Source organism: Calidris pugnax, unplaced genomic scaffold (assembly GCF_001431845.1).
Source record: "Calidris pugnax isolate Ruff unplaced genomic scaffold, ASM143184v1 scaffold19, whole genome shotgun sequence".
Classification (NCBI taxonomy): domain Eukaryota; kingdom Metazoa; phylum Chordata; class Aves; order Charadriiformes; family Scolopacidae; genus Calidris; species Calidris pugnax.
The window spans coordinates 3,453,993-3,481,041 of NW_015090775.1; the positions used below are offsets into that span (position 1 = coordinate 3,453,993).

The following is a 27,049-nucleotide window of genomic DNA, read 5'->3' on the forward strand; positions in this document are numbered from 1 at the left end:
GAGCAGCTCTTACTTGGGGTTATCGGGATCCATCCTCAACACAACTGTATTACTTTTGGCAAAACTTTTCTGAGTCTTATTTCCCTTGTGCAGTAAGTGAGGATGACACAAATAATTGCACCAGTGCTGGCGCTGCACCTCATGGGAACAAGATGGACACAGTGCCTAAGCAGTATAAATAGGAATTCCCACTAGCCAAAAAGCATTAAAGTCTGCCTGCCTTATGGCAATCTATCCTCATCGGCTCTGTCCCACTCTTAGCTCCTTATTTTACAACAACTGTATTTTACAAATATTGATAAATAAAAACCACTGAATTAAGCAGGATATTGTGTAAATATATATGGCTGGACAAGAAGTCTTGCAGAGTCACAAGTGTTGAGTCAGTACCCAAACAATTATCTCATAAACTAATTTTATTAGAATTTCGAAGATCTACTTAAAAGCATGCTAATTTCAATATGTCTTTAGCAACCTATGCATTCTATTCTTCTTTTGAAGGAGAAACAAAGAAATGAAAACAGTGCTGCTATTCATTCTATCCAGACTTCCAGACTCTATTTGTCTGTAGCAGGAACATACCTGTTGGAGGCAACATTGTGGGTTCTGCTGGTAAAAACTCCTGGGATGGTAAGCACTCCCTGGATAACGTGAGGTCATCAAGTGCTATGCCATCTTTGGGACCTTTTCCAGCTATCCCTTCAAAGACAACTTGGAAATCTTCATTTCCATCTCCATCCAGGACCAGTGTCTTGCGCTGCCAGAAATTTCCCTGGTTTCCAGTAAGATTAAGGAGAATTTTTTCATGTTTCATTGTAGTCCTCTGATAGACAACCAATGATCCAATGTGAGCTCCATACATATGGTAATAGAATAGTATCTGTAAGCAAGAACAATATCCTCAAGTATACACTAGATGACTTCAGACACATTCTGCTGTTGTATTTACCCTAATTGCTAAATGGAGCATCATTAGTGGCATTCAGAGTAGCCCTTAATTTTACTGATTCAAAAACAATTTAATTAAAATCAACACAAAAAGACTTACTAGTGAACATTTTTGAACTATTCCATAAGCCAAACTTGGAAGCCAGCATTACAATACTGTGACAGCTGATCTTGCATTTCTTTTTAACAACTCTTGCATGTAAATGTAAAAAGAATGAAGATACTCAATAAGAAAATGGGAATGGAGCACTGCTGTTTACAACATGAGAAATAACTTCAGTTTACTCACTGCTCTGGTTATAAATGTGTTTGTGCTAGGTTATAGAGTGTGTAATTAGAAAATAATCTTCTCTAATTAATGCAGTAGCAGCACTTCTACATGGACTGCAAAAATGCAAAAAAATAGCTAAAATAAAACATAAAAAGTCCTTGCATAAGAAAACAGTGATTTTATATTTTAGTAAAAATGGGGAAAACATACACACTTTGTCCATAAAATAACAAACCATTGCATAGTTTTCTGCTACTCATATCTGATGCCACATAAGATATATTGGTTTGTTGTTGTTGGTGGTGGTTTCTTCTCAAGAAATATTTCACTGATCATCTCTATTCAATTTAGGAATATTATTTTTATGCAATCTAGAAATCAAATTCTGCATTCCTGCTAGTACCACACCCATACATACCTTGCAGTCTTTATTCCTCCTGCTTAGGACAGGACTGGCAATTCTAGCTTTCTGTCCTGGCAGCTGACGAAATGAACTCCTTATAAAAATATAGTGACCAGATGGCTCTTGTAACGTATGATCAGTTGCTGGTCCAGTGCCTATTTTTCTAGTACTGCTAGTTCTGAGGTTCCAGTCAAAATCATCATTTTCATCTTGCTTCCATCCACAAAGATCAAACTCAAAATGGCAATGCCCAATAGATGTACCTGAAAGACATTTTCACATACATGAAAAGAGATTTTTTTTCTAGAATTAGGTACTTATACTACAACTCAGTACTCAAATCGATAAAAGAAAAAATAATACTTCAATAAAAAAATTCCTTGTATCTTATTAAACAGAACATTTTTAATGTTCTAGGATACAACAACAGGATAGGATTCAACTGAATATGAGGTACATCTCTGTGGTCTCATTACAGTCACCAAAGTCCTTGGTATAAAAGCAACCAGATACAGCAATCTATTTTAGGTCAAACTGAATAGCTCTTTAGGGTTTTACATGGAAAAGGGTCTATTAGTGCCCTCCATAGGGTGTCCAAGAAATCTGCAGAAAACTTTATGGAGGAACACGTTAACATCAGGTGAAAATGATACCAAATGCCTATATTTAAGGAACAGAAATCCATCCAAATGAATGTACTGAACACCATAAAGACACAACCTTCACATAGGTGAAACACAAATTCAAGTGTGCTGACTTTGAGGTGAATCACACCCATGGTTTACTTTTGCATGTTTCCAGAAGGGGAACAGAAATCCATCCAAATGAATGTATTGAACACCATAAAGACACAACCTTCATACAGGCACACATAGGTGAAACACAAATTCAAGTGTGCTGACTTTGAGGTGAATCACACCCATGGTTTACTTTTGCATGTTTCCAGAAGAATTCACACATGTAATTTCTTAGCCAACATGCAAACAAATTATTATCAACATGGCTCCTTAAATTGCATTTAATGACTAGAAAAAGATAAAGCTGTCATAATTTTGATGATTTTTATATGAAACAACATGCATGCTCTTTATTGATTTTCCAATCTTGAAATAGCCAGTATGGTGAGTCAAGTGCTCCCATAAATTAAGGTTAAGTCAGTCGCATCATTCCAAAAGTTTAAGCTGTGTATATTTTTTTCCTCTTTGCATCTATAACTTCATCATAATTATTACCAAGTAGGACTAAACTTGCTGAAATAAGCTGGAATTTCGGCAGAGCCTTCAAGAGACTTTCAACTGTGCCCTGAATATTCTTACTATTATTGCTGGAAAGTGCTTTGAAGATAAATTTGGAAACTGTATGGATTATTTGGTCTGACAATGTACGACATGACAAAAGCTCTCTTCTAAAACATAAACAGAATCTAAGCCTCTTCTGGGGTCTGATAAAGTTCAGCCACTTAAAAGTAGCTTTTTTTAATTAGCAGCTGGTTGGAAGCCTCAGTAATGAGGCCAAAGAGCTAAAATCCATGGAGTCTGCACATGGACCAAAACCATACAGACAGCTACCTCTAAGATTGCAGGCTGAAATCATATTACAGATTTCTTCCTTGAATTTTTCTTTGTGGAAGTGATAAGGATAGAAAAGAAGCTAGAAATTCTTTCTTTAAAATACAGACTGTTTTGTAAGAATAGCTTCACTATCTTTTCCCTTTGTCTGCAAATATGATGCCATCTGAAATAAGAATTAAAAAAAAAACAAAGCCAAACCTGATGTGCTAAATGATATTATCATCATTTATGCAAAACATCACCTGTTTAATAACACTAATATTTAATTAATAACATTAATAACGTTACCTGAACTGAATGTAACTGTCCATGAAATTTGTCGCTTGTCATCTTTTGCCTGATCATTCAGTTACTTAATATTTCATGATCCTACTTAAATTCCTTCAATTACTTACAAGTTCCATCTCAGGTCAATAAAATTCATGCATGCAACTGATAATTATATTTTAAAGGCATGGTTCAGGAATCAAGGCATGAGCACTGAACACCCCTGCTAATGCTGTATAAATTGTGTATTACTTGATCTAAATTTAGATGTCCTTGCAGGATCTCTATAGTCAAACAAAGAAAAATGGTCATATCTAGAAGACAATTTATCTCATCTAACTCAAACAACTGATTTTAAATTACATGAACTTCAGTCTGGAAGTGAGTCACTCCACTGGTGAAAAAGAGAACTTAGGCAGCCTGCTTAGAAACAGCAGATGACTGTGTACTTGAGCATTAAATCTTTGGTAGTAGACACGTCTAGGAAGAGCTGTGAACTCTTAGTAACGAAGCACAAAAGAAAAGGTAATGCTTTTGTCTGTGGAGCAGTGACACAGGGCTGCTGAATTAATCTACTGGATGAGAGCTTAATAGTTTAAGAATAACACTTAACAGTAGGTATATGAATCGTACTGTATTGATCACAAAAGATTTAATGAATCTTTGTAATAAACCAAGTAATTAAATGGAGCAAAATTTAAATTATTTTAAGTCCTATTATTCCCAAGAGTTATGCCTAGATGAACAAGAAGTACAGAGCTACAGCAGCAGATCTGTAGAACAAAACACCTGAGGGGGAGGACCTGATGGCATTTCGGGGGGCGGTGGAGGAAAGAGGGCTGAGGTGGTATAGATGGATCCTGTGGGCTGAATGACCACTACTGGTTAGAATACATTTGATGTCCTCCTAGAGTTCATCTTTCAATTTATTTTCTAATGAAATATACTTGAGCACATTCTACAATGCAAACCAAATCATAATAAACCATAACCATAATAAATCACATCGTCATAATACAATGCAAACCAAATAACAATAAACAGGAATGAGAGACTTGCTTCAGAAGCACACTGATGAGTTAACCAAATGGTAACCAAGCTCACACAAAACCAAACATCTACCAAGTACAAGTCACCTGCACTAGCGCTAATCCATATTTCAGACTGGAAAGACACTACTGCTTCACAGCCTTTGCTACAAAATTTAATTTACTAGATGTCATAAAACAACCCTTTCTGCTTCAAGGAGCAGTGGCCAACTCAATCTAATGAGAGCTGCCTTGTAGACATTCCTCTGACACAGTGATGACCTCAAGCAGCATAGGACGACCCTCAACAGTTTCTAAGCAAGGTTGAAGGAACGCTACAACCCATTACCTCTCTGACACTATTGTGGTTTATTGTGTTTACCAGTGATATTATACTTAAAGAAAACTCTTAGCATGGATCATTCATTCAGTATCTAATGGAATAATTTCCAAACATTTGACAAATCAGTATACCTGTTAAACTGTTAAAACTTACGTTATGGCACTGCTATCATGCAAGCAGCTAAAAAGAGCCCTCTACAAAGCAAGCAAAACCAAGGCCCAGATCTCTCAACAGTAATTTAACAGCTTTATGAGTCACAGTTTACATCTCAACAGCACTGGCTTTGTCTAGACATTTCTAATTAGTCTTGGCGAGTATCATCGTGTGACATAGTCCTATTCTGGACTTTCGGGAGTATTACAGACACTAGAGACTAGTTTCTTTCAACACAGTGCAGAAAGATTTCATTAACTAATATATCATGACTCTAGGTGCCCATAGCAAACATCTACAGTTAGAGCTTGCAATCAAGGAAGGTCTACTGTGAAAAGGTGCTATGGAGATGTCTTGAAGCTGCACGGTTTTCATGTTTTTTAAAGTTTTTTGCCATAACTTGCCAAAACTGCCCATTTCTTGTTTCCTACGCTTTGGTCTACCATGCTTTACCCTCCTAAAGCCTTCCTCAGGCTTCTGGGTTTGAGGTTTTCAAGCTACAGTTCTATGGTTCAGCAGTGAGGAAACAACTTCTCTGGTGGCTGGAAGGAACAAAAAAACCTTAACAAAGAGTGGAAATACGTTCTTCCTGCCATTACGTTCTCTTCAGAGGCAGCCTGCCTCATGAAAAAGCTGTGAAAACAGAACTAGTATTTTCACGTTAGACATATTTTCAGCAAGTGCTATACCACGTATTTCTTCTTTATTAAATATGTAAAACAAGGGCAGCACCAATAAAAGAATCCTCAAATTCTCCAGAACATAGTAGAGATTAAATGTGGCATACTTATTCCAAAACTGGAAAAAAAGAAGGGAAATTTAGTCTAATTCCTGACACTGTTATTGAAAATGCTATTGAATAAAGAACTCCCAGACCTAACAAAGAAAGTCATAATTGGTCACCAAGCATTTTACAGCACAACTAGATATTATGAAATGGCATAAAATTTTTATCTGAGGTAAAATCCATGTTGATACAAAAGTTTCACTGCAGTAATGACCCCTGTGCTCTTAAGGCTCCTTAATACTTCATCATAAAATTTCCTATTAAAAAGCAGTCAGGAAAGTCATTTTCTTATTTTTTCTAAAGAATCTTTTACTCTTTTTTTAACATAAAATAGTATGTAAAAAACCCCACTTTACTAGAAAGCATTTTCTTTGTGGGACTGTTTCAGTTCATCTCTTTTCCAATGAGGAATGAGAATTAAATACTTACTTTAGGGCATTGCAAATCTAAATCTCATCAGCCTCTTTGAACCATCTTGCCTCTGATACTTCAGCCTTTACTTGGCTGATGACATTTTGTGGGAAATACAGACAATCCAGAAAACTCAAAAAAGTCATGGGTAAACAGCTTTTATGTATTTCAGAAAATAAAGCCAAAACATGAGAATCTTTTTCAACAGAGTACTTCCAACTTGATATACCCCTCATTTTTAGTTACAGAGGATCTGAACCGGTCCATATACAATTTAGTGAGATGCTATTCCTGGTTTGGAAACAACTGAGAAATTTAATAGTATGAAAATAATTTGCAAAACACAATCCCTTTGCCATGTACCTTAGCTTCATAGGATATCAGCATGCGTTTGCTTCATAAAATTGTATTCACTGACAATTTGGTAAAGTGTATTCATAATCTCAATAAAAATGAGACAACTGTTCATACAGTACCAAACAACGCAGATTTGATTGTATGAGCATTTCCCACCATTGTACTAGAGAAAAAGAAAGTGTTAGTATGTTATATTGTGATCCATTTCTCCAGAGGAGAACCCACTTGATATGAAACAACATTCTTTGAATCTGATACAACAGATGCAGTTTCTTGATATCACTTGTAAAACCAAGATTGTACAGTATTCAGATTAAAACGATTTGCTAAGACACCTGACAATCCTCAAAATATCAAAGGAGGTAGGTCCCTCATATCCCAAAGGTATTATGTTTGAAGTACTTTTTTCAGCCTTAATACATTCTTTTCATATGGAAAGCAGGAGAATTTTATTCTGCTTTTAAAGACAGCTGCTTTCTGAGTTATTTTAAGAAATTCACTAACAGCTCTTTTCAGTTTCTAAAATATGATTTCAAATTAAATAATAGTAATTTAAAATCCTTAAAAACCAAGGACTAGAATTAAATTATTACCTTCTTGTTTGCTTTCTTAGCTGATGAGCTGCCAACAGCATTCAAGTAATAACAATTCCCAGCAGGCACGGTTATTTATGATAATTATATTTTAAAAACTACCATACTTACTGCAAATAGTAGGGCTCTCGTCTGAGTTATCTGCACAGTCATTTACAAAATCACACAATTTATCCTTTGGGATGCAGTACTTGTTGGCACATGTGAATTCCTCTGATGTGCAAGGTCTGCCTGGGATGAGCAAAGGGGAACAATCTTCAAAGGTAATGTCATCCACTGCCACGTCTCCCATGTAACTGATACCACGTTTTGCCCTGAAAACAACCTAATAAAAATGACAGAGCTATTACAGTAAGACACCATTAAGATATTATGCATGTATAAGCTTTTATATGAACAGAACATAAGACTGTGACAATCCTTGCAAATCTTGAAATAGGACGTGGTCAGTCCTTACTGTCAGAGCACAGCCCTATGAAAGTTTGTACTACTGCTTGAACAGATTTATCACTATAGCTATTGAAGGACCATCTTCTAACACCAAGCAAGTACAAAAAAAAAAAAAAAAAAAAAAAGGGAAAGAAAATGAGCAACACAAACTGATATTAGTCCCCACTTCTAGTAGCAAGGCTTCCACTTACTTCTGCTAAATAAGCATGAAAAAGACTAGTCCGAGTCGTTCATCAGTTATTCCCATTAATATAAAAAGACTGTTAAAGTTTCATTAAAAGCCATCCCAGACAAGAGAATGTAACACATTTTTAAATATGTTCCTGGCCATCTGTGTCTTTTTATAAGGATACAACTAAGCATGGCATCCCCATGACTAAGTATCTCTAAGAGGCTTAGGAATCAGCTCGTATTTCAAAGTGAACATCATGCTCAAGACTCTTTTTTTCATAAGCCAGATGTAATACTGCTACACACCGAGGAGAAGGGAGAGGAATAGCTTATTCTGAATTGGATTCAAGGATAGAAGGGATTCTCCATCTTAAAAATGGGTATCAGTCTGAGATTGAAGGGGACTGAGAAATTTCCAAAACCTTTTGTCCAGCTCAGATCACCGATCAGCCAGCCAAAAAGATGTCTTTTGCTATTCAGAAGTGGAGGTACACTATGTGTATGCAAAAAGGGAAATGGGGAGTTGAAGAATGCATAATACAAAAGTACCTAAAGCCAGCTGTCTAGAGAGCATATAATATAGGAATTTGTACCTGGAAATTTGAACGAATTCCTAAGAACACTTCTGCTCTGTTCCACTGGGGACCTTGGCTGCCACTTTGAGTCCACAGTTTAGAAGTCTTATTACCAGTTTTACACAGTACCTGAAAAGGAAAAAATTCTAGGTCACAAAAACCCTTTCCGTTTCCAAGTCCAAGTTTCTTAAGTGCGTACAAAAGTATGACAGTACCTTGTGCAACTTATCTCTATCTTCTGTTTCCAACTCACTTCAAGTTTCTTAAGTGCGTACAGAAGTATGACAGTACCTTGTGCAACTTATCTCTATACCACCATTAAATATCACAGGATCATAGACTTCTGGAGCTGGAAGGGAACCTTAAGGATCATCAAGTCCAACTCCCAGCTCCTAGAAGGACCACCTAAAACTAAACCATATGACTAAGAGCGTTGTCCAGACACTCTTTGAACTCTGACAGGCTTGGTGCCATGACCACGTCCCTGAGGAGCCTGTTCCAGTGAGCAGCCACCCTCTCAGTGGGTATTCTTAGTGTCCTATCTTACTCAAAATGATTTGCCAGTGTAAACAACTATTCTAAGAAAATAAGGCTTTAAGATTTTCTGATCTCCTCATAATCAGTCGAGCAACTCACCTGGACTAACTTAATCCCTTAATTAATCCAGAGTGGCTAGCTGCAAATAAAAAAATGCTCATTAATAGGTCGAGATCCATTTGTAAAACATGGAAAAAGCACTAACAAGAAGTTACTGAAAAATATATTAGTTTTTTCTTCTACAAATCAAATCTTGCTCTTTCTTCCAAAGACCAAATTTTACCTATTAGGGCAGTAGAAGATCCTTATCCCTGTGACTAGTCATTGAAGTGGGAAAAGCTGACACTTTTCGACCTGAGCACAAAGTCCTAAATACGCTTTGCTCCAATCTCTTGGGCATCTAAACTCAACTGAGCTGCCAATAGTGACAGGATGGGTGCTTGATGAAGTGTATCAAGCTGTGTCTCCAGCCACTACTCGCGGAGCTAAATATCAGTTCACCACTTGCCTGAACCACTTCTGCTTTCAAGGATTTATTGCTACTCTGTGCAATCTTCTTAGGGCAGCCCAGGCATTTTTCATCTTAATGAAAAAAAAAAAAAGGTTTTTTGGAAGATGTATGCAGTCTCATGAGTGTACATGATATTGCATAACAGGTAAGCTCTGCCAGGCAAAGAGAAGATCCTCACGCGGAAGAGCTTTCATTTCGAGGAACATGAGAAACAGGCGCAATATATTAAATGGAATAGAAAAACAAAGTGACACCTGGCTTTATAGACAAGAATAACTGCCTGCAGAAGACATGAATTTTAAGGGGGGAAAAAAGTAAATTGGAGAGAAACAAGGATTAAAGACATCATTTGAGAGAACAAGAGAAGGTTTTTCTTATACTCACATACAAGCTGTATTTATACAAATATAGATATAAATGTGTGTGACTACGCAGACACATACACACATGCTTTTACATACACTGTAAATTACCTACTGAGTTAGAAGTCCAAGTCCTTCATCAGAAATTCATATTTTCTATCATATCATGCTAGGGGAGACCTTATAGCAGCCTTTCAATACCTGAAGGGTGCCTATAGAAGAGCTGGGGAGGGACTCTTTGCCAGGAGGTGTAATGATTGGACAAGGGGAAACGGTTTTAAATTGGAAGAAAAACGATTCAGATTAGATCTCAGGAAGAAATTTTTTACTATGAGGGTAGTGAGACACTGGAAGAGGTTGCCCAGAGAAGCTGTGGCTGCCCCATCCCTGGAGGGGTTCAAGGCCAGGCTGGATGGGGCTTGGAGCAACCTGGTCTGATGGGAGGTGTCCCTGCCCAGGGCAGGGGGTTGGAACTAGATGATCTTTGAGGTCCCTTCCAACCCAAACCATTCTATGATTCTAAAGGTTATAATTTTAGAGTTAAATATGCCCATAAATTTATGCACTATCAAAATCCAAAGCTTCTGTGTTCTCTAATGCGCTTTGAACCCTGATGCATTTCGATTACATTACGAGTTATTGAAAAAGCACATCTAATACTTTGGTAGAGTTACCCGTGTCAAACCAGAGGGCAGAGGCAAGACAAAAATGATTCCAACAAATACTCAAACGGAGGTGGCACAATAAAGTGACAGCTAATCAATACTTAAGAAAGTCATAAGACGACAGGAAGGCAGCCATTCATGCAAACAGCATGAATCTTGGAGTAAAAGACAGACAAAAGTGATTTTTATGCACAGAAAGATTCACATTCATATAATACTTAGGACCTTTAGAAGAAAATAATGAGAAAATACATAAATAATTTTATATTCTGAGTTACTCCTACATTCATTATCAATTGCTTAATTAACCAATTGAAACCAGGTAATTATCTCAATTATTTACAATGTTTAAAATGCAAAGGTGTTGTGATACATCTAAAAATCAATTAAATTACAGAGGGGAGGAAAAATCAGTTAAGGAATAAAGGGAAATTGTAATCTCCTGTGTTAAAACAGAGAAAAAAAAATTGACATTTGCCTTTTGTAGTGGCAATACGGGGCATGGCTCCATAGAATTTGCTGTTAATTTCTACAAAACACTCTGTGGACTCAATTCCAACTAATGGGAGTTCCTACATTCTAAAGAAACCCTGAACTCCAGAGTAAATGCAAAGAAGTCTGAAAGCAAATTGAACTGTCCCAAATCTTAAAACTGAGGACAAATTATCTTTATACTCTGATTTTCCACTAATTCTAATGAATTAAAATTTTACTACTTGCCAAGCAACCTAGAAAGATCTTTCTTGCTTGGGAGAAATTCAGTGTATTTTTTAAAATACAAAAAATGATTCCAACAAATACTCAAACGGAGGTGGCACAATAAAGTGACAGCTAATCAATACTTAAGAAAGTCATAAGATGACAGGAAGGCAGCCATTCATGCAAACAGCATGAATCTTGGAGTAAAAGACAGACAAAAGTGATTTTTATGCACAGAAAGATTCACATTCATATAATACTTAGGACCTTTAGAAGAAAATAATGAGAAAATACATAAATAATTTTATATTCTGAGTTACTCCTACATTCATTATCAATTGCTTAATTAACCAATTGAAACCAGGTAATTATCTCAATTATTTACAATGTTTAAAATGCAAAGGTGTTGTGATTTTCCTTTGGTACATCTAAAAATCAATTAAATTACAGAGGGGAGGAAAAATCAGTTAAGGAATAAAGGGAAATTGTAATCTCCTGTGTTAAAACTGAGAAAAAAAATGACATTTGCCTTTTGTAGTGGCAATATGGGGCATGGCTCCATAGAATTTGCTGTTAATTTCTACAAAACACTCTGTGGACTCAATTCCAACTAATGGGAGTTCCTACATTCTAAAGAAACCCTGAACTCCAGAGTAAATGCAAAGAAGTCTGAAAGCAAATTGAACTGTCCCAAATCTTAAAACTGAGGACAAATTATCTTTATACTCGGATTTCCCACTAATTCTAATGAATTAAAATTTTACTACTTGCCAAGCAACCTAGAAAGATCTTTCTTGCTTGGGAGAAATTCAGTGTATTTTTTAAAATACGATTTTTAAATTCAAAATATAATTTCAAAAAAATAATCAAGAAAACGCAAAACATGCTTCCTCTGAATGTCTAGCAAGTCACACACATGGGGTGAAGAACACCACATCTTAGATTTCAGTTTAATGTCAACATACATTTTCATTTCACCTTCAAAACAGTTGAATTCTACCCGCTTTTTATTGTAATTGTCTTTTGTTATTCACGGTAACCAGTCTAGTGAGAATTTATTTGTACAATGAAATTCACACACATTGGCCACACCCAATGAGACACAGGTGACTGGGTAATTTATTCTGAGTATTTTTTTCAACCCATTTCTGAAGCTGTAGTTATTGCGTAACATTCATGAGAAATCACATTATAGTTACTCAGATGTATGGCAAAAAAAAACGTTGAGAACAATGTCATTGCTTTATTCATTCATTTTGCAGTGAGTTATTTGATCTACAAGCTGCTGAATGAGCCACATTTCCTTTACAGAAGTCTACTTTAACTGGAGTGAAGAAAAGGCTACGGGTAAGCAAGTTTGTTGCGGTTGTGTCCTCAGAGCAGTCTCATGCTGCTGACATTAATGTAATTAACCTCTGAAAGATATATGTTAAACTTTCAGAGGAATAAGCTGTTTATATAAAACTTCGCAACAAATTTTAATAAATTACTTCTATTTTTCATGCTCCCACATTCAGCCAAAGACCTTGATGTCCAAGAATCTTGGATGCTTGGATGCAATCTACTGATGCTTTTCAGCGTCAAAGGGTATTCTGCAATACAAGGCTTTTTCTTGTACGGAGGTTCCAACCCCTGTATGTCTACAATGGTCATAGCTTTTGGTTGTTGCAGAAAGTTACATTTTCCCCAGCTTACTTGAGCTAGTGGTTCCTGCAGATCATAACATAGTGAGAGCAGTGGAGTCTTAGTAATTGTTTGTTTTCATTTACTGGCCTAGGCATTAATGAAACTAAATGACAAAGCATGAACTTTCTCAGAGCAATGTTGAGCAGCAAAACAAAAAAACCCCACCCAACCCAAAGCAAAGAACATCTCCATACCTCCAGAGAACCTATTGTTGAACCATTCATGTGGTTCCAGAATATGATTTTGCATTTGGGCCCCGTAAGAGAGATGACTGGGGTAGCAATGTCAGCAGTGTGACCAAATTCTCCATTCGAGCTGTCTGCAAACAGATACCAGCCTTCTTCAGTAGACCTGCTCAGAGAGAAAAGTTTTGCTTCATTAAAAAGAAAAAATTTAATCAAAATTAAATTCTTGTTAAAGTTTACATAGTATTGTTTCTTTAAATGGATGAAACAACATCTGTCTGGTTATCTGGGTGCTTTTAGTTTAACAGCGTGTAGCTGGAGTTCCAAAAAGCCCCTGGAAAGGAAGCTAGTATTTTTATATCAGAGATTGGTAAAATAAAATACAGGTCTTAAGTCAGCCTTCACTCACAGGGCTGTAGAGGTGAAGGCTGGAGGGCATATCTGGGTGTCATCCCCCCACTCCCCACCTTTCCTCAGGGAAATCGAAGGGTTTAATCCCAGCTTTAAGTCAAGAAAATCCCAGATACTGGGTGAAACTCTTTCTCTTGAGCTGCTGGGAAAGATGAAGCTGGCTCTGCAGTAACCATCAGACTCTGAGCGTACAGAAAGACCAGAAGTGCAGTTTTAGTGTTTTGGATGTTTAAGATTTGCCTCCTAAAATCCTTGCTTTTCAAAATTCAAAACAGCTGTTCACCAAAGATAAGATTATATTCTCTTCAGTGAAGCTGCTACACACTCAGTGCTCCTCATAAGAAAGAACCTTTCCAACAAGGGATTACGAACCCGACAACGGGACCTACATTTTTAAAAGGGTCCTGGTATTAGGCTTTCTTTGCTTTTCAGTTTTCCTTTTTGGCCAAGCTCTGAGCAACCGCTCCATGAAGTTGCACCACTGCAAGTGTGAGACGGCAGTGACCATGCCCAGAAGCACCAATGAGAGAAATACTTGGTGCCCACAGTGTGTTCACAGACTGAAAGTCCTGCCAAATGGGGAGAGCAAGGCCTTCAATGGTGCAGATTCAAGAATTTACTGGCTTTTTACCAGCCCTCTCTAAGTTTTTATACTTAGAGCAGTCTAAAGGACTAAAAGACTTTGGTGCCTGTGGTAAGAACTCAGTTTGGTGCAGTCTTCTCTGCAGCAGCCCCACAGTATTAAACAAATACTATAAAAGCTACTTTTTCAATAATCTAGTGAAGTTGCCTTGAAATCTTGTAAAGAAATTGTTTCTTTAAGACTTGTTATAAAACTTAAGGAAATATCTTCACTATTTATCTAGAAACAATTTATCTCAGATCGCAATGCGTATGTTGAACTCAACATGTGCTGATCCGTGTGATAAAATAACTATGAATTTAGCATATACAGGCTTATAACTGCTAAGTTCCAACAGAATTAATAGGTTATGTTTACTGTATAGAAAATTTTATACTCAATAATCACAAAATACTTTAACACACATTAATTTAGGACTGTCGTGTACTCTGAAAGTCCAGGAGAGATTGACTTATACATATATTCAGTCAGTTTAAGAATCGCACGTTTTATCTACTATAGTATGTGATAAAAAATAGGCTAGAAAGAGACAAATTTTATCTCTGTAGTCACACAGCAATTTCCCCCGAGGATCTGAAGTCCCTTAATTAATTCACTCATCCTTAGAATCACGTATGCAGTAACCTGTTCCTAACACAGCCAGTGACAGATTGACAGACTACAAACAGCCTGATGATCTTTTTGCCCAGGGCAAAAAAATTCATAGAATGTCTCCTTATTCTTCCTGTAACCTGTGGGTGATCTTAAGAATATATTTAAATGAAAATAATTTTCCATCTCTTTCTCTTTCTTAACATTTACGACTGTTAAATCTTTGCTTCATAGGAAAATTAAAACCTAGCCATAGCCACAAAACAACCCTTCAAAAATTTGTGCAAATCAGTGGCTGGTTCACTACTTGTTACACAGAGTACTGCTTCTGCCTCTCCTGGTGTCACACCAGAAAAAAAAGGGATTAAAAAGGCAACTGCTATAGCCATGGGAAACTACAGAATATATTTTGTTAGATGAAAATTAAAAAAAACTATTCTGGTTAAGTACCAAAGTAAAACATCTTGGTGCAGAAATCCCAGGCTATTTCCTGCACTGCAGCTAAGTGTAATTCTAACACTTCCGTGGGGCAGAAGTGGGGGGAGCACTTAATTAATCAGTCACAGTTCAATCCTGTAATCATTACATGCTTCTCAGAGGTTTCCCAAAACCTTACCTAGTATGCAAGAACGAGAGAATCACTGTATACATAGGTACTGGTAAATACCTACATATTTATTTTCACATTTATAAGTGAAATATCAGCAAATGTCAAAAAGCACAGAACTGGATTATTCCTGTATTTCTCTTTAGCTAGGAAAGGTGATTCTCAGACCTAAACTATTAATACGTTTGTCTTATTTAAAGTGAAGCACCAAAAGATCCCATAAAATGAAGGAACTCATGCCAAAAAAAAAAAAGATAACATTCTGCAGAGAGTTTCTTACATGTTAATTGGAGAATATGAAGTGAACACGAGTCATAACTGAAAAATAAACACTTGTACATAAAAAAACCAGCTGTGCGTGGGGTGGGTTGCCTATGCACATATTTTTAGGTAGAAATCAAATACATGAAGGAACCATAGTAGTAATAATCAGAGTTAACATTTCTAGTGCCACCCAGAAAAGAAATGCCCAGTTTTATATAGCAATTTTTATAGCAACTATTATAGCAATTTTTTCTCTAAGCTACATAAAAGTCGGTATTTTTGAACGAGGAACAATATGTTTTTAGAATACGTCTTAAAATGTGGGGCAGACCTTCGTTTGTGTAGGTCAGATGCTTTACAAGTAAAACCACTGGGACTGCTGATAAAGCCAAGAGGGACTAAAGTCAGTCTGGTGGGATTCTAGGGGAAGAGTAATGATCTGGAGAAATCTGAATCTTCTCCACAATCTTACTTATTTTTCCACTCAGAAGCAGATGAGAGAAGTGCTGCTGAAGCTTTACTTTTATCACTGTACCCTGGCAATCCAGACATCTTTATAATTACTGCATGCACTTACATCATCCTTGAGACAGTAGCATAAATATTTGCTACTGCAGTGAACTACTGCAGAAAATAAGGGGAAAATAGAGTAAGATACATGCAAGCCTTAGGGTAATTAGGTGAAAAAAATCCTAAAACAAAAGAAATAGAGTATTTTTATTAAATGAGCTTCTCCTAATAAATTGTATGTACTATAAGTGATAATGGAAAATTTTGAAAACTATATAATTGAAAATGTTTCAAGCAAGTCTGCCTTTGGAATATTCATTTATTTTCCTCTTTTCTGCTGAAGAAAGCTGTTCTTTCAATGGAGCAATTTTGCGTTTCATTTTTTCTTTGGTACTGAGAATTCTACCAGAGTCTTGCCTGGAGGTAAAATAATATCCAGTTGCCTTATGTTTTGCAAAAAACATTTCAAAATTCAGAGTTTACTCTGCTACTGGGAACTCCTGCCTTCAGTGGTCCAATGGCTGCAGCACGGTATTTACAATGACATTCAAGAGAGCTGCAAGAAACAGAATGATAAAGAATTCTGAAAAGCAATAGCACTTTCAGCCCTCATATTTCCCAGAGTATTGAGTATTATGTCCAGGCCTCTCAGCAAGATTAGTTTGAAACACTGGTGGGGCAGAATGAGTACTGTGATGAAATCCAAACATCCACCTTTTATTTGGTGTCTTCTGTCAGACACACCTTTGTCCTGAAGGCAGACCAAAATCACACCTCTGCCTGGATACTAGTGGTCCCATAGAGCATCCTAAGGTGGCAGCCATCGTTGCAATTTTTGTGCCATTTTTTCAGTGTTTGCTATAATGCCACATTTAAAGCTAACGAACCAGATTAAAGTCCCTTCTATGATACACTTCACAGAGTACTAGCCATTAAACATGGCTGGCAGTATGTGATTACAAGAACATTAAGGATGGGTGGGAAAGTAAGGGGAAATGGAAGGATCAGAAGGGGTTGGATAAGTGTGTGTAGAGCATCCTTGTTCACCTGCACTCCTACCACAGAAATTTTCACACGTAGGACTGCAAGACTGATAGAATTTTGGCCTGTCCATGATGTTGTTTAAAAGGAAACCTTTCTTCTCCTACTGTCTGTAGCTGATGTGAACTTGCACCATGTTTGCTCACAGAGCAAAGCAATCTCTCTGTCTTGAGTTCTTTAAACTGTCTGGTCTAGCAACCTGTGTTGAATTTACAGGTAGGTGCACATTCTATAAGGGAAAGAGTTTGAAGAAAATAATAAGAAATCATTCTATTTGCTACCTATAGTTTACATGCTAGAGTACCTGCACCTCCTATGGATACATCTTTTGTAGGAGACCCAGTTAACATACATGAAATCATCTGTTCAGTTTGTCAAGCTGTGACTTTTAGAGTAAGAGATTTCTCAGCCCGCCTACGTGTATTTTAAACCAGTAAGTAATACACAGTCACAAGGTATTCCAAAACTTTCCATCTTGGTTCTGAAGTGATCTTCAGCCAAGGTGGTAGCTTCTTCATTGTGCAATTAGGTCATCTGCCCCCTCCTAAATTCCTTTCTTCCCTATTCCACTCCTCTTTTTTTCTTTCTTTCTTTTTTTTTTTTTTTTTTTCCAAATGAGTCCTCAAGCAGTTGATGGTAACAAGTGTAGAACAAGATACTGTTCAACTTGTAAAAGAGTGAATAAATCTGGCTTTCAACGTTGATCTTACGTAAGTGTTGAAATTCAGCAGAATACATGCAGGCTCCCCTGCCAGCAGCTGCAAGATCTCAGGCTCATTTGGAAAATTACCCCATGGAAAACCTCTTAGTTGGCAGCTACAATACGTGTCATTAAAATCTTGACATTTACCCTTTGAAAATAATTAATTTTACCTCTGTACCATAAGCACTCCTTATACAGAAACATTCCTGTGCCAGTGCAATATCCTAATTAATTTCAGAGGGAAATTCACAACATTTTAATGGATGTAAAAAATTCAACATAAGCAACTGAGCTACATTTCCATACCATTTTGGTAATAGCTTAATATTTCAACTTTCTTTTAAAATGTAGTTAGCAAAGAATGGGCGCTGTATTTCCCCCTTAAAAACATTCAGAAGAACACAGGGAACTGAATATAATAAATGGGAATTAGTACTGAGTGCAAGATTATGTGTGTTAAAAAAAAAAGTCACAGCCTATCCAAAAAATTTGGCCCAGCTTAAATCTGGTAGTGTTATCAAGTATTCTTGTGCTGTGAATTCTCATTTCACAGTACTAATTGTCTATTGCTATAAAGTCTGAGAGTGGATCCAAAGTTTATCAGCTGAACTTTCCCTTACAGAAAATACAAGCTCTGATTTAATTGACTCTTGGACATCTCTCACTTTCTAAACTGTTAATTCATCTATGTACCTTCTACAAATTGTTTGAGAATCCCTGATAAACACTTAAATGGACTTATAAAATACCCTTTACTCTTTGTTTTTCATTTAGTTTGAAAACTAAACCTGGTTAGAAAACAAACTGGCCCAGCTTAAATCTGGTAGTGTTATCAAGTATTCTTGTGCTGTGAATTCTCATTTCACAGTACTAATTGTCTATTGCTATAAAGTCTGAGAGTGGATCCAAAGTTTATCAGCTGAACTTTCCCTTACAGAAAATACAAGCTCTGATTTAATTCACTGTTGGACATCTCTCACTTTCTAAACTGTTAATTCACCTATGTACCTTCTACAAATTGTTTGAGAATCCCTGATAAACACTTAAATGGACTTATAAAATACCCTTTACTCTTTGTTTTTCATTTAGTTTGAAAACTAAACCTGGTTAGAAAACAAACAACTCCGTTTCATTAGAGTTCTGATTTCCTTTCAGATCTCAGCAAAAATTAGAGAAATGAACAAGCAAAAAAGGCAAACCTGAGAGAGAAGTTTCAATTTCCTTAGGGATAAGCATCCAAATGATGCACACTTAAATTATTAGTTATTAATTAACATTATTAATTAATTAACATAAAAAAATTACTAAAATTTTAAATACAAAACCAGCAGCCCCCACATTCCTTTCCCTTTTTCCTGGATATATATGCCCATAAACACTGCACAGCATCTATATAACAGATCAGAATCCCATAGACACATTGGACCTACTACGCAGTTAAAGTGTTATTCTTCAGCTTTCCACCACCATCTGTCCAGGATCTCCCAAGCCAGTGACCTTTCTTTACAGGACCTCTCCCTACAGGGAGAAACCCCAAACTAGTGGTCAAGAACCCAGTAGAGCACTAGATGACCTCCAAAAGAAGCACTCTCCTGAAGAAAGGAAGAGTGGAAATTAGGAAAATGTGGGCCATCAAAGCTCGGGTTGATGGTTTGAATCAGACAAGACAGTGGCTTCAATTTGCATTTATCACATCCTATGCATCCTTTAGTGGGGCTGGGGAAGCTCAGTCTCTTCTCTATCCCCTTTCCTCCAAGGTACCACACAGGTAACCAGCTGACAAAAGTTTTGCCAAAGTTAACATATTTGCAGGAGAATTTTAGTTATAGATTAGCTTAGTTAGAAAACATTTCACCAAAAGATTTCTGCAAAAATTTTTTACATTATTATTTCATTAGCTAAGAGAGAGTTAAATTCTCCCTTTTTCTTCCTAACAAGCATATTTATGAGAAAAGATTTACAGTAGTGTCATTATTTTCTTGTACTATGTCATCAGAGAATAATATTGGTATTTCAGTGCCTTATATATTCGACACAAGGTGGTTGTAAACTGTGATACTTTGACCTTTCCACCACGCTAGCTTCATTTTCTGTTGATTCCAACTACTTCTTGTTTATAGCATCAGAAAGCAGACAATAAGAAAATTTTGATAAAAATTTAAGGACGTACAAAAGTCTATATTAAAAATCTTTTAAAAGATGCTAATCTTTCATATTTTCTAGCATTCACAATAAAGGTTGCAATAGGATTAGAATGCATCCAAAAGTCATTAGTATTACAATATTACTAAGAAAACAGGCAAAGATACATGGAAGGGTTAATCTTTATCTCTGTGTGTGTCCATATAGAGATCAATGTAACTACAATATATTAACAGTACAATGGGAAACGCACACATTGTAGCTAGAAAACTGTTTACTTGAAATTTAGCTTTAAGGTCGGAAACTGCTGAAAGGCGAGTAGAAGCAATATAGAAACATTACAGAAAGTATTACAGAAATACACTGAAAGAGTAAGCATTTTATAAAAAATACTGAAAAACAACCAAAAAAACCCCAAACTATATCAGTTCCCTCAACACTGACTGCATCTGCTTGTAGAAATCACAAAAAGATGCTGAAAAATTTCATAAGTGAAAGAGACCTTAATATTCAGTCACTTAGGAAGAAATTTATCATTTCCTTTACACTCTGGGTAACAGTTACTTGATGCACTGACCATTATGTCTATAGGATGTCTATAGTGGCCAAGGTTTCACTCAAGATGCATAATAACTTTGAATCCAAAAGAAGTGCGACGAAACACACTTCTCTAGGGAGCACGAGAAGACTTATGAGGAGAAAGAATGAGAAAAAAATACCTTGTTTCTTTAGTATCTGTATATGCTAGATATATGGTGTCTGCACCAGAAGTAGTTCCACTACTTATCCTTCTTTAGATAATATAGGATGGCCTATTACAGATCATGACATATGAACAAATCTCTCACTGTCCCTGTCTTGCAATGACCTACACATAACACGTTCATTGGCTTCAACAGGATTCTTTCCTTGAATAAAGGATTGCAACTGTGAGGATATTATTGCAGAAAAAGAATCTGTATTTAAAATTAAAATGTCATAAAATACACAACTTTCAGTAATCTTAAAGGACAATAAGAACTCCCAAGAACCTAATTAGTTGTGCTATCTATCAGAGAAAGATTTCCCCACTTAATACTTTAACCACTTAACTAATAATAGGCTTTAAATACTCAGTAACTCAAATCTGCATTTAACAACTAGAAAGAAAAAAAAAAAAAGGAAGGTTTTCTTCATTTGAATTTAAGCATTTCTGTAAACATTTTAAAAAAATGAAAAGTAATTGATAGCAAATAGTGATCAGGAATGAGGATCTTCACTTACAGCAACATGTGACAAGTTCTTTTACTGTGATTTGAAACATATTTTTTACCTCCTACTCCCATTAACATTTAACATGTAATAAACTCAGAATCAAAAAAGTGATGATTGTCATCACATAACAAAGTAGAGGTAAATGTTTTGGAATACTGCTTTAAGAATATAATAGAGCTATTTCCTATTGCAGAAGCTATCCTCTAGCTGTGTTTACAGACAACTGTCTGTAAATTACTGGATGCCAACAGACCTAGTTCTTTGCACAGTGCTAGAGAGAAAATTTTCTACCTTGAGCATCTAAAATTTGGCACACGAATACAGGATTGAGCTTCAATGGATAATTCAAACTGAACAGAAATAAAGGTGCTTCACACACCAAAACACTAGCAACATCCTGAGACGTGTCACTGTACACTGAGATTAGAAATTACAGATGTGAGAAGGAAGTCTTGCACCAAATCAAAGTGTGTTATATTTATTATCACACTCTAAGAGTGAAAATTCCAAAAGAATCTTGCAATCTTTGACCATGATTAACACATCAAGCTTTGTAGGTAACTTTGATGCCTTGTTTTACATAATAGACATGATTTCCAGAGGGGAAAAAAAAAAGCGTGCTTGTTAAGTTTTACTCAGACACAATGATTATATTCTTCAGAGTTTAATCTATTTTCATTATGAGATCAATCCCATGCTCTGGCATCCAGATATACACAGCTAAAAAATACTTTGAGTATCATTCTCTTTCTTCATCCAAAATTAGGTTTGATTAAATTACAATTACTTGAAAAGGACTAGTTATTTGACATCTTCCTGCAAATAATTTCTGACCATTACTGATTACTTTTAAGAATAAGCTATTTCACAGGTACATATTTAAGTTGGACACACAGGTAATATGAACACTTTTGTTCCCCAAGTGGATGGTGCAAAACTTAGAATTACTTTTTCAGTGCTTTTCAACCCAAAACTCTTTTTTCCTAAAAAAAGAATTATTATATTTGCTTCAGTTTCATTAAACACACAGTACAGAGGTTTCTCTTACAAAAATATGAAATGTACAGTTTTTAGCATTTACTTTTTAATGAACATATTGCTTGTGATACTAATGTGTCCAGAGTACCTTCTGAACAAGGCTTTACAGAAGAAACCAGAACTTTATAAACCAATCTGAATTACTTCTTTTAGATTCATCTGGCAGTACTATTCAGGGAGGGGGAGAAGAATAAAAATGGCTAAGCAGACTTGGTTGGAGATCAGATTGGAAAATTGGTGCACATTAACATAAATGTAATGCTTTAGTTTAGTGATATAGAGCAATAACAGCAGAGTAGAGATAAGTGACATAAGTCCCGGTGCACATTAACATAAATTTAATGCTTTAGATTATTTAGTGATATAGAGCAATAACAGCAGAGTAGAGATAAGTGACATAAGTCCATTTTGCGCACCCTGCTGAGTGCCACAATACTACATCGTGCCAGTCGAAACTGGTGGTAGCTAAAATTGGGCTGAAGAAGGTTTTTTATATATAATATATATATATATCCACATTCGCTCCGATCACACTTGAACTGCAGCCCTGACACACAGTTTGCAATCAGAGGAAAGGGCACAATGCTGAATGAACCACAAATCTGATGAAGTACGTCAAATCCCATTTTCCTTCTCTCACTACCTGAGCAGAACATCATTTTGGAAGTAGCAACAACGCTTTAAAAAAAACCCTCTAGATTTCTTGCACAGACAAAACATGATTACTGGACACTCCTGCCTTTCTGTATGGATTGTGGATTTACGACTTTTGCAAATCTCTAAACCCTCTTCTGAGCTGCAGGCATGACTTTTAAAAGTGCACAGATGTGTCTTTAGACCTACAAAAAGTGCTGGGTCTCCTTTAAGAGTAAGAACTGTATCATTGGTTTGAGGACCTTAAGATAGCAGAAGGCTACAATTACAGAACAGCTGATATCAAAAACTAAGCCTCATAAACTTAACTGCAAACAGACAAGCCTTTATAGTTGAACAGTAGAGCACAGATAAATCTTATTAACTTTTCTAATCCCCCTTTTAAAATTTTTTTTCTTTGTTCTGTCAGCATCACTGTCCTCAGAGAATCTGAGTTCAAACTCTCTCAAGATTTACCAATGGCACTAAAAAGCAACCTACCAACCACTGCACAAAGCAAATGGCATCAGAGATGAAAGATTGCGTGTTTTGACCACAACACAACAGTCAGTAGCTCTTAGTTGGATTTTCTCCATTGGAGATTTTAGTCTGATGGCTTCTGACTGACACAGGGCTGAGATGAATTCATGGTGTTTCCATGGCTCATCTGAACCTGCCTCATCTCATTAGCATTCTGTCATATCTCTGTAAATTCTGTGAGGTTGAAGGCAAAACAAAACAAGAGTGAGTTCCTTCCCAAATAACCAAGCTGGAGGTGAAAAAGCCACCAACATTTCGAATCACAATGGGCATTAGTTTTAATTAGCAATTCTCTGCATGACAGATTAGTAGAGAATTGTGTGTTACCGTAGAAAACCCCTAGTAACTATATTTTTACTTAGCATCAAATGTCTGGTTCTGTGGCCTTTTTTCTTACCTTCTCATAACCCAGGGTATTTACGAGCATGCACAGTAGAGTATTTGATTACCTGTGATGCTTTGTTAATACTTTAATGAAGTACTAATATAAATTAGTCTATATTTCACAACAAATTAGAGAACAAGCATATACTAAGCTGCATCTTGGTCAAAAATGCTGTGGAGGAAAACTTGTTTGCTGAACCTTCATTATCTAAATTTTTATTCTCTGAAAAAATCCTAATTAAATAAAATTATAGAAAAAATTGTCACACTTTTTTTTTTTGGTGAATGACCTAGTCAAGACTTAAGAAACAAGTCTTCAATTATTTGCAGTAATAAAAATAATGATAAATATGAAAATGGCAATACATTACTTTGATCTTCCTGAGCAGAAAGAAAGGCTGCATTTCTGTTCTTAGAAAAATATTTGGCTGAATCCCTTTAATAAGAAAATATGTGTTTTAAATATCTGCTGGGCTAATTAAGCATCTTCCTGTAACTTCTGCATAGCAAGTATTTTGAGACACATGTAGGATAATCCAAGTGAAGAAATCATCTTCCAGCCTTTGAATGAATGAATACAGCACACAAGTGCCTCAAGGGCTATATCTAAACAAACCTATCCCAATATTGGAAAAGGATTTTGGTAGCACAAAAGGCAGCTACTGCCGTGCCTGGAGGAGGGATGGCCTTGACTCCTCACATCCTCCTGTTTGCATCTCTACAGTCTGCCTTTGACTTCCAACTTTTCACTCTTCCACCTAGGCACTAGGAGGCTGCTGCAGCAATGATTTTCTCTCTGTTGTTCTTACGGGTTGTTTCATGACCTTGATCCTCAAAAGTCCTGAGATGGTTCAATCCTGAATGTATAGCTTCATAGTTCATCCATATAGCATCCATAGCTATGGAAAAGGAGTTATAGGGGGGAAAATGCTGTACTGGAGAGGATCCTCTGTGAAACACCCCATTGCTTCTCTTCTTGTCTGGCCACTGGAGACAGTTTTCCCTTTATCTCCTTTGGTTTTTTACTGAGAGAAAATTTTACATTTAGAGTCAATGGACCCAGCTATGGATGCTCCAAATAAAGCTTTGTGTATATAAAGCCATCTCAGCATTCCTCAAACACCACTTTTCAGGTCATAGTCGATCAGGTCTCTGACCACTACACACAAATTATTCCTTAACTGGACCTGACTCTTTTGGAGACTAACTAGTATTTACCATGTACTCAAAAATGCATTTCAATGTAGATTTCAATACTCCTTTTATTATCTCTTTGTCAGGCTAACTGGCACGGAACAAGGGCGATTTGTACGTGCAGTATAATAGAAATGGTTTGGGGTTTTGGTTATGTCAGCTAAGTAAAATGCAATCAGGAAAAAAAAAGGTGAATTTAACTATTTGAAGGCACTTCTTTTCTCCTCTGCAATGTTTTATGAGTGGTGTCCTGTGGGATTACAATTTTTTTCACTCACTTTGAAGTTCTTAGACTCTCAATTTTAAAACAGTTCTTGACTGTTGTCATAGTTCATCCATATAGCTGCTGAAGCTGAAGAGCTGCTGCTCTTCTTGTCTGGCCACTGGAGACAGTTTTCCCTTTATCTCCTTTGGTTTTTTACTGAGAGAAAATTTTACATTTAGAGTCAATGTACCCAGCTATGGATGTTCCAAATAAAGCTTTGTGTCTGTAAGGCCATCCCAGCATTCCTCACACACCACTTTCCAGGTCATAGTCGATCAGGTCTCTGACCACTACACACAAATTATTCCTTAACTGGACCTGACTCTTTTGGAGACTAACTAGTATTTACCATGTACTCAAAAATGCATTTCAATGTAGATTTCAATACTGCTTTTATTATCTCTTTGTCAGGCTAACTGGCATGGAACAAGGGTGATTTGTACGTGCAGTATAATAGAAATGGTTTGGGGTTTTGGTTATGTCAGCTAAGTAAAATGCAATCAGGAAAAAAAAAAGAAGTGCCTTCAAGTAGTTAAATTCACCTTTCTCCTCTGCAGTGTTTTATGAGTAGTGTCCTGTGGGATTACAATTTTTTTCACTCACTTTGAAGTTCTTAGACTCTCAATTTTAAAACAGTTCTTGACTGTTGAAAAAAACTGGTGAGCTTTAGGATATTACATAAAGCCTTTAGTTTATCCAATTTTTTCCTGTGCTAAATTCGGCTAATGTATGAAAAGTAGACAGAAAAGCAAGACAGATGTATTAAACATATGGTTATCAAGGGAGGTATTTACACAGCAATAATTATCATGTGAGCTTAGAATTTTAGTTCCACATCCCTTTTTTGTTTTGATTCATTAGCTTTGATGATAGAGTTGGGTATGAATTATCATATCAATTAAGTGCTTACAAAGTTTTCAAATAACAGTTGTACCCAAATATCATTAATGATGGCAAAGAGTTTCCTCCATCACTAACCAGTTTCTCTAAAATGGAAATAAATTTAGGGAGCTATCCATTTGCGGGTGTCTATTCTATACACTAGTTTAAGCCTACACGAATCGATACTTCCATTACTATACCATTTAGAAACCTAACTGCAATAGAGAATTCCCATTTGCTAAGGGCTGAAACATGCCCTAAGAGCTCTATGTTCACATACACATAATGGTCTCGCCAGTGCAGGATGCCAATGGTGTGCAGCACTTTACAAACCATGTGCCAACCTTTCTCCAGCTCAAGCCAAGGCCTGTCAGGCTGCCACAGCAGACTCCCAGAACAGCATCTGCTCCTCCAGCCTTGGGCTTATATATACACACGCAAGCTGCTCTTTCCTCCATTTCTGAAGTCATTACTTTCACTTGATTAATGTAATTACAGCTTCAAAGACACACACCTCCACCGTACAATTCATCAGCCTGCATGCGTCTAGCCCAAATACATATTCTGTGGGAGGCAGATGGTTTGAATCTCCAACTATTTCCAGGTGTTTCTGCTAAAAGAACTCACTGTAAACTGCAACGTCCCCCTCTCTTGCATCAGGATAATCCTGCGTGTTTTATTTTAACTAGCAAACACACAGGATTACAGCATTACAGCTTCTCTCGTCTAACGCCAGAGAAACGTGGGGAAAATGGATGAGAAAATAAACCAAAACATTGCAGAGTTTTAATTCAACAAAACTGCTGCTCTGCATCTCCCGCTGTAATTTGGAAGCACCACACTCCTGTTCTCTTCTATAAGCCAATAAACAAAGGGAATGGGGAAACAGCACAACCAAATTACATCTCCTGTGAAACATCACAACAACAATGCGTTTCAGTGGTGCCTGGAAACTGCAATCTCCATGGATCATT

General features: G+C 36.5%; 1 protein-coding gene across 1 annotated transcript in view; it reads right to left on the reverse strand.

Annotated features, from left to right (window-relative positions):
• The window catches only part of MALRD1 (MAM and LDL receptor class A domain containing 1), a 279,653-nt gene that overhangs the window by 154,017 nt on the left and 98,587 nt on the right, over positions 1 to 27,049 (reverse strand). The window contains exons 23-27 of the mRNA XM_014945933.1: positions 12,983 to 13,139; positions 8,347 to 8,457; positions 7,244 to 7,457; positions 1,638 to 1,885; positions 583 to 880 (exon numbers count right to left, since the gene is read on the reverse strand). Of these exons, the coding sequence (XP_014801419.1) occupies positions 583 to 880; positions 1,638 to 1,885; positions 7,244 to 7,457; positions 8,347 to 8,457; positions 12,983 to 13,139 (1,028 nt within the window). The remainder of the gene's footprint in view (positions 1 to 582; positions 881 to 1,637; positions 1,886 to 7,243; positions 7,458 to 8,346; positions 8,458 to 12,982; positions 13,140 to 27,049) is intronic.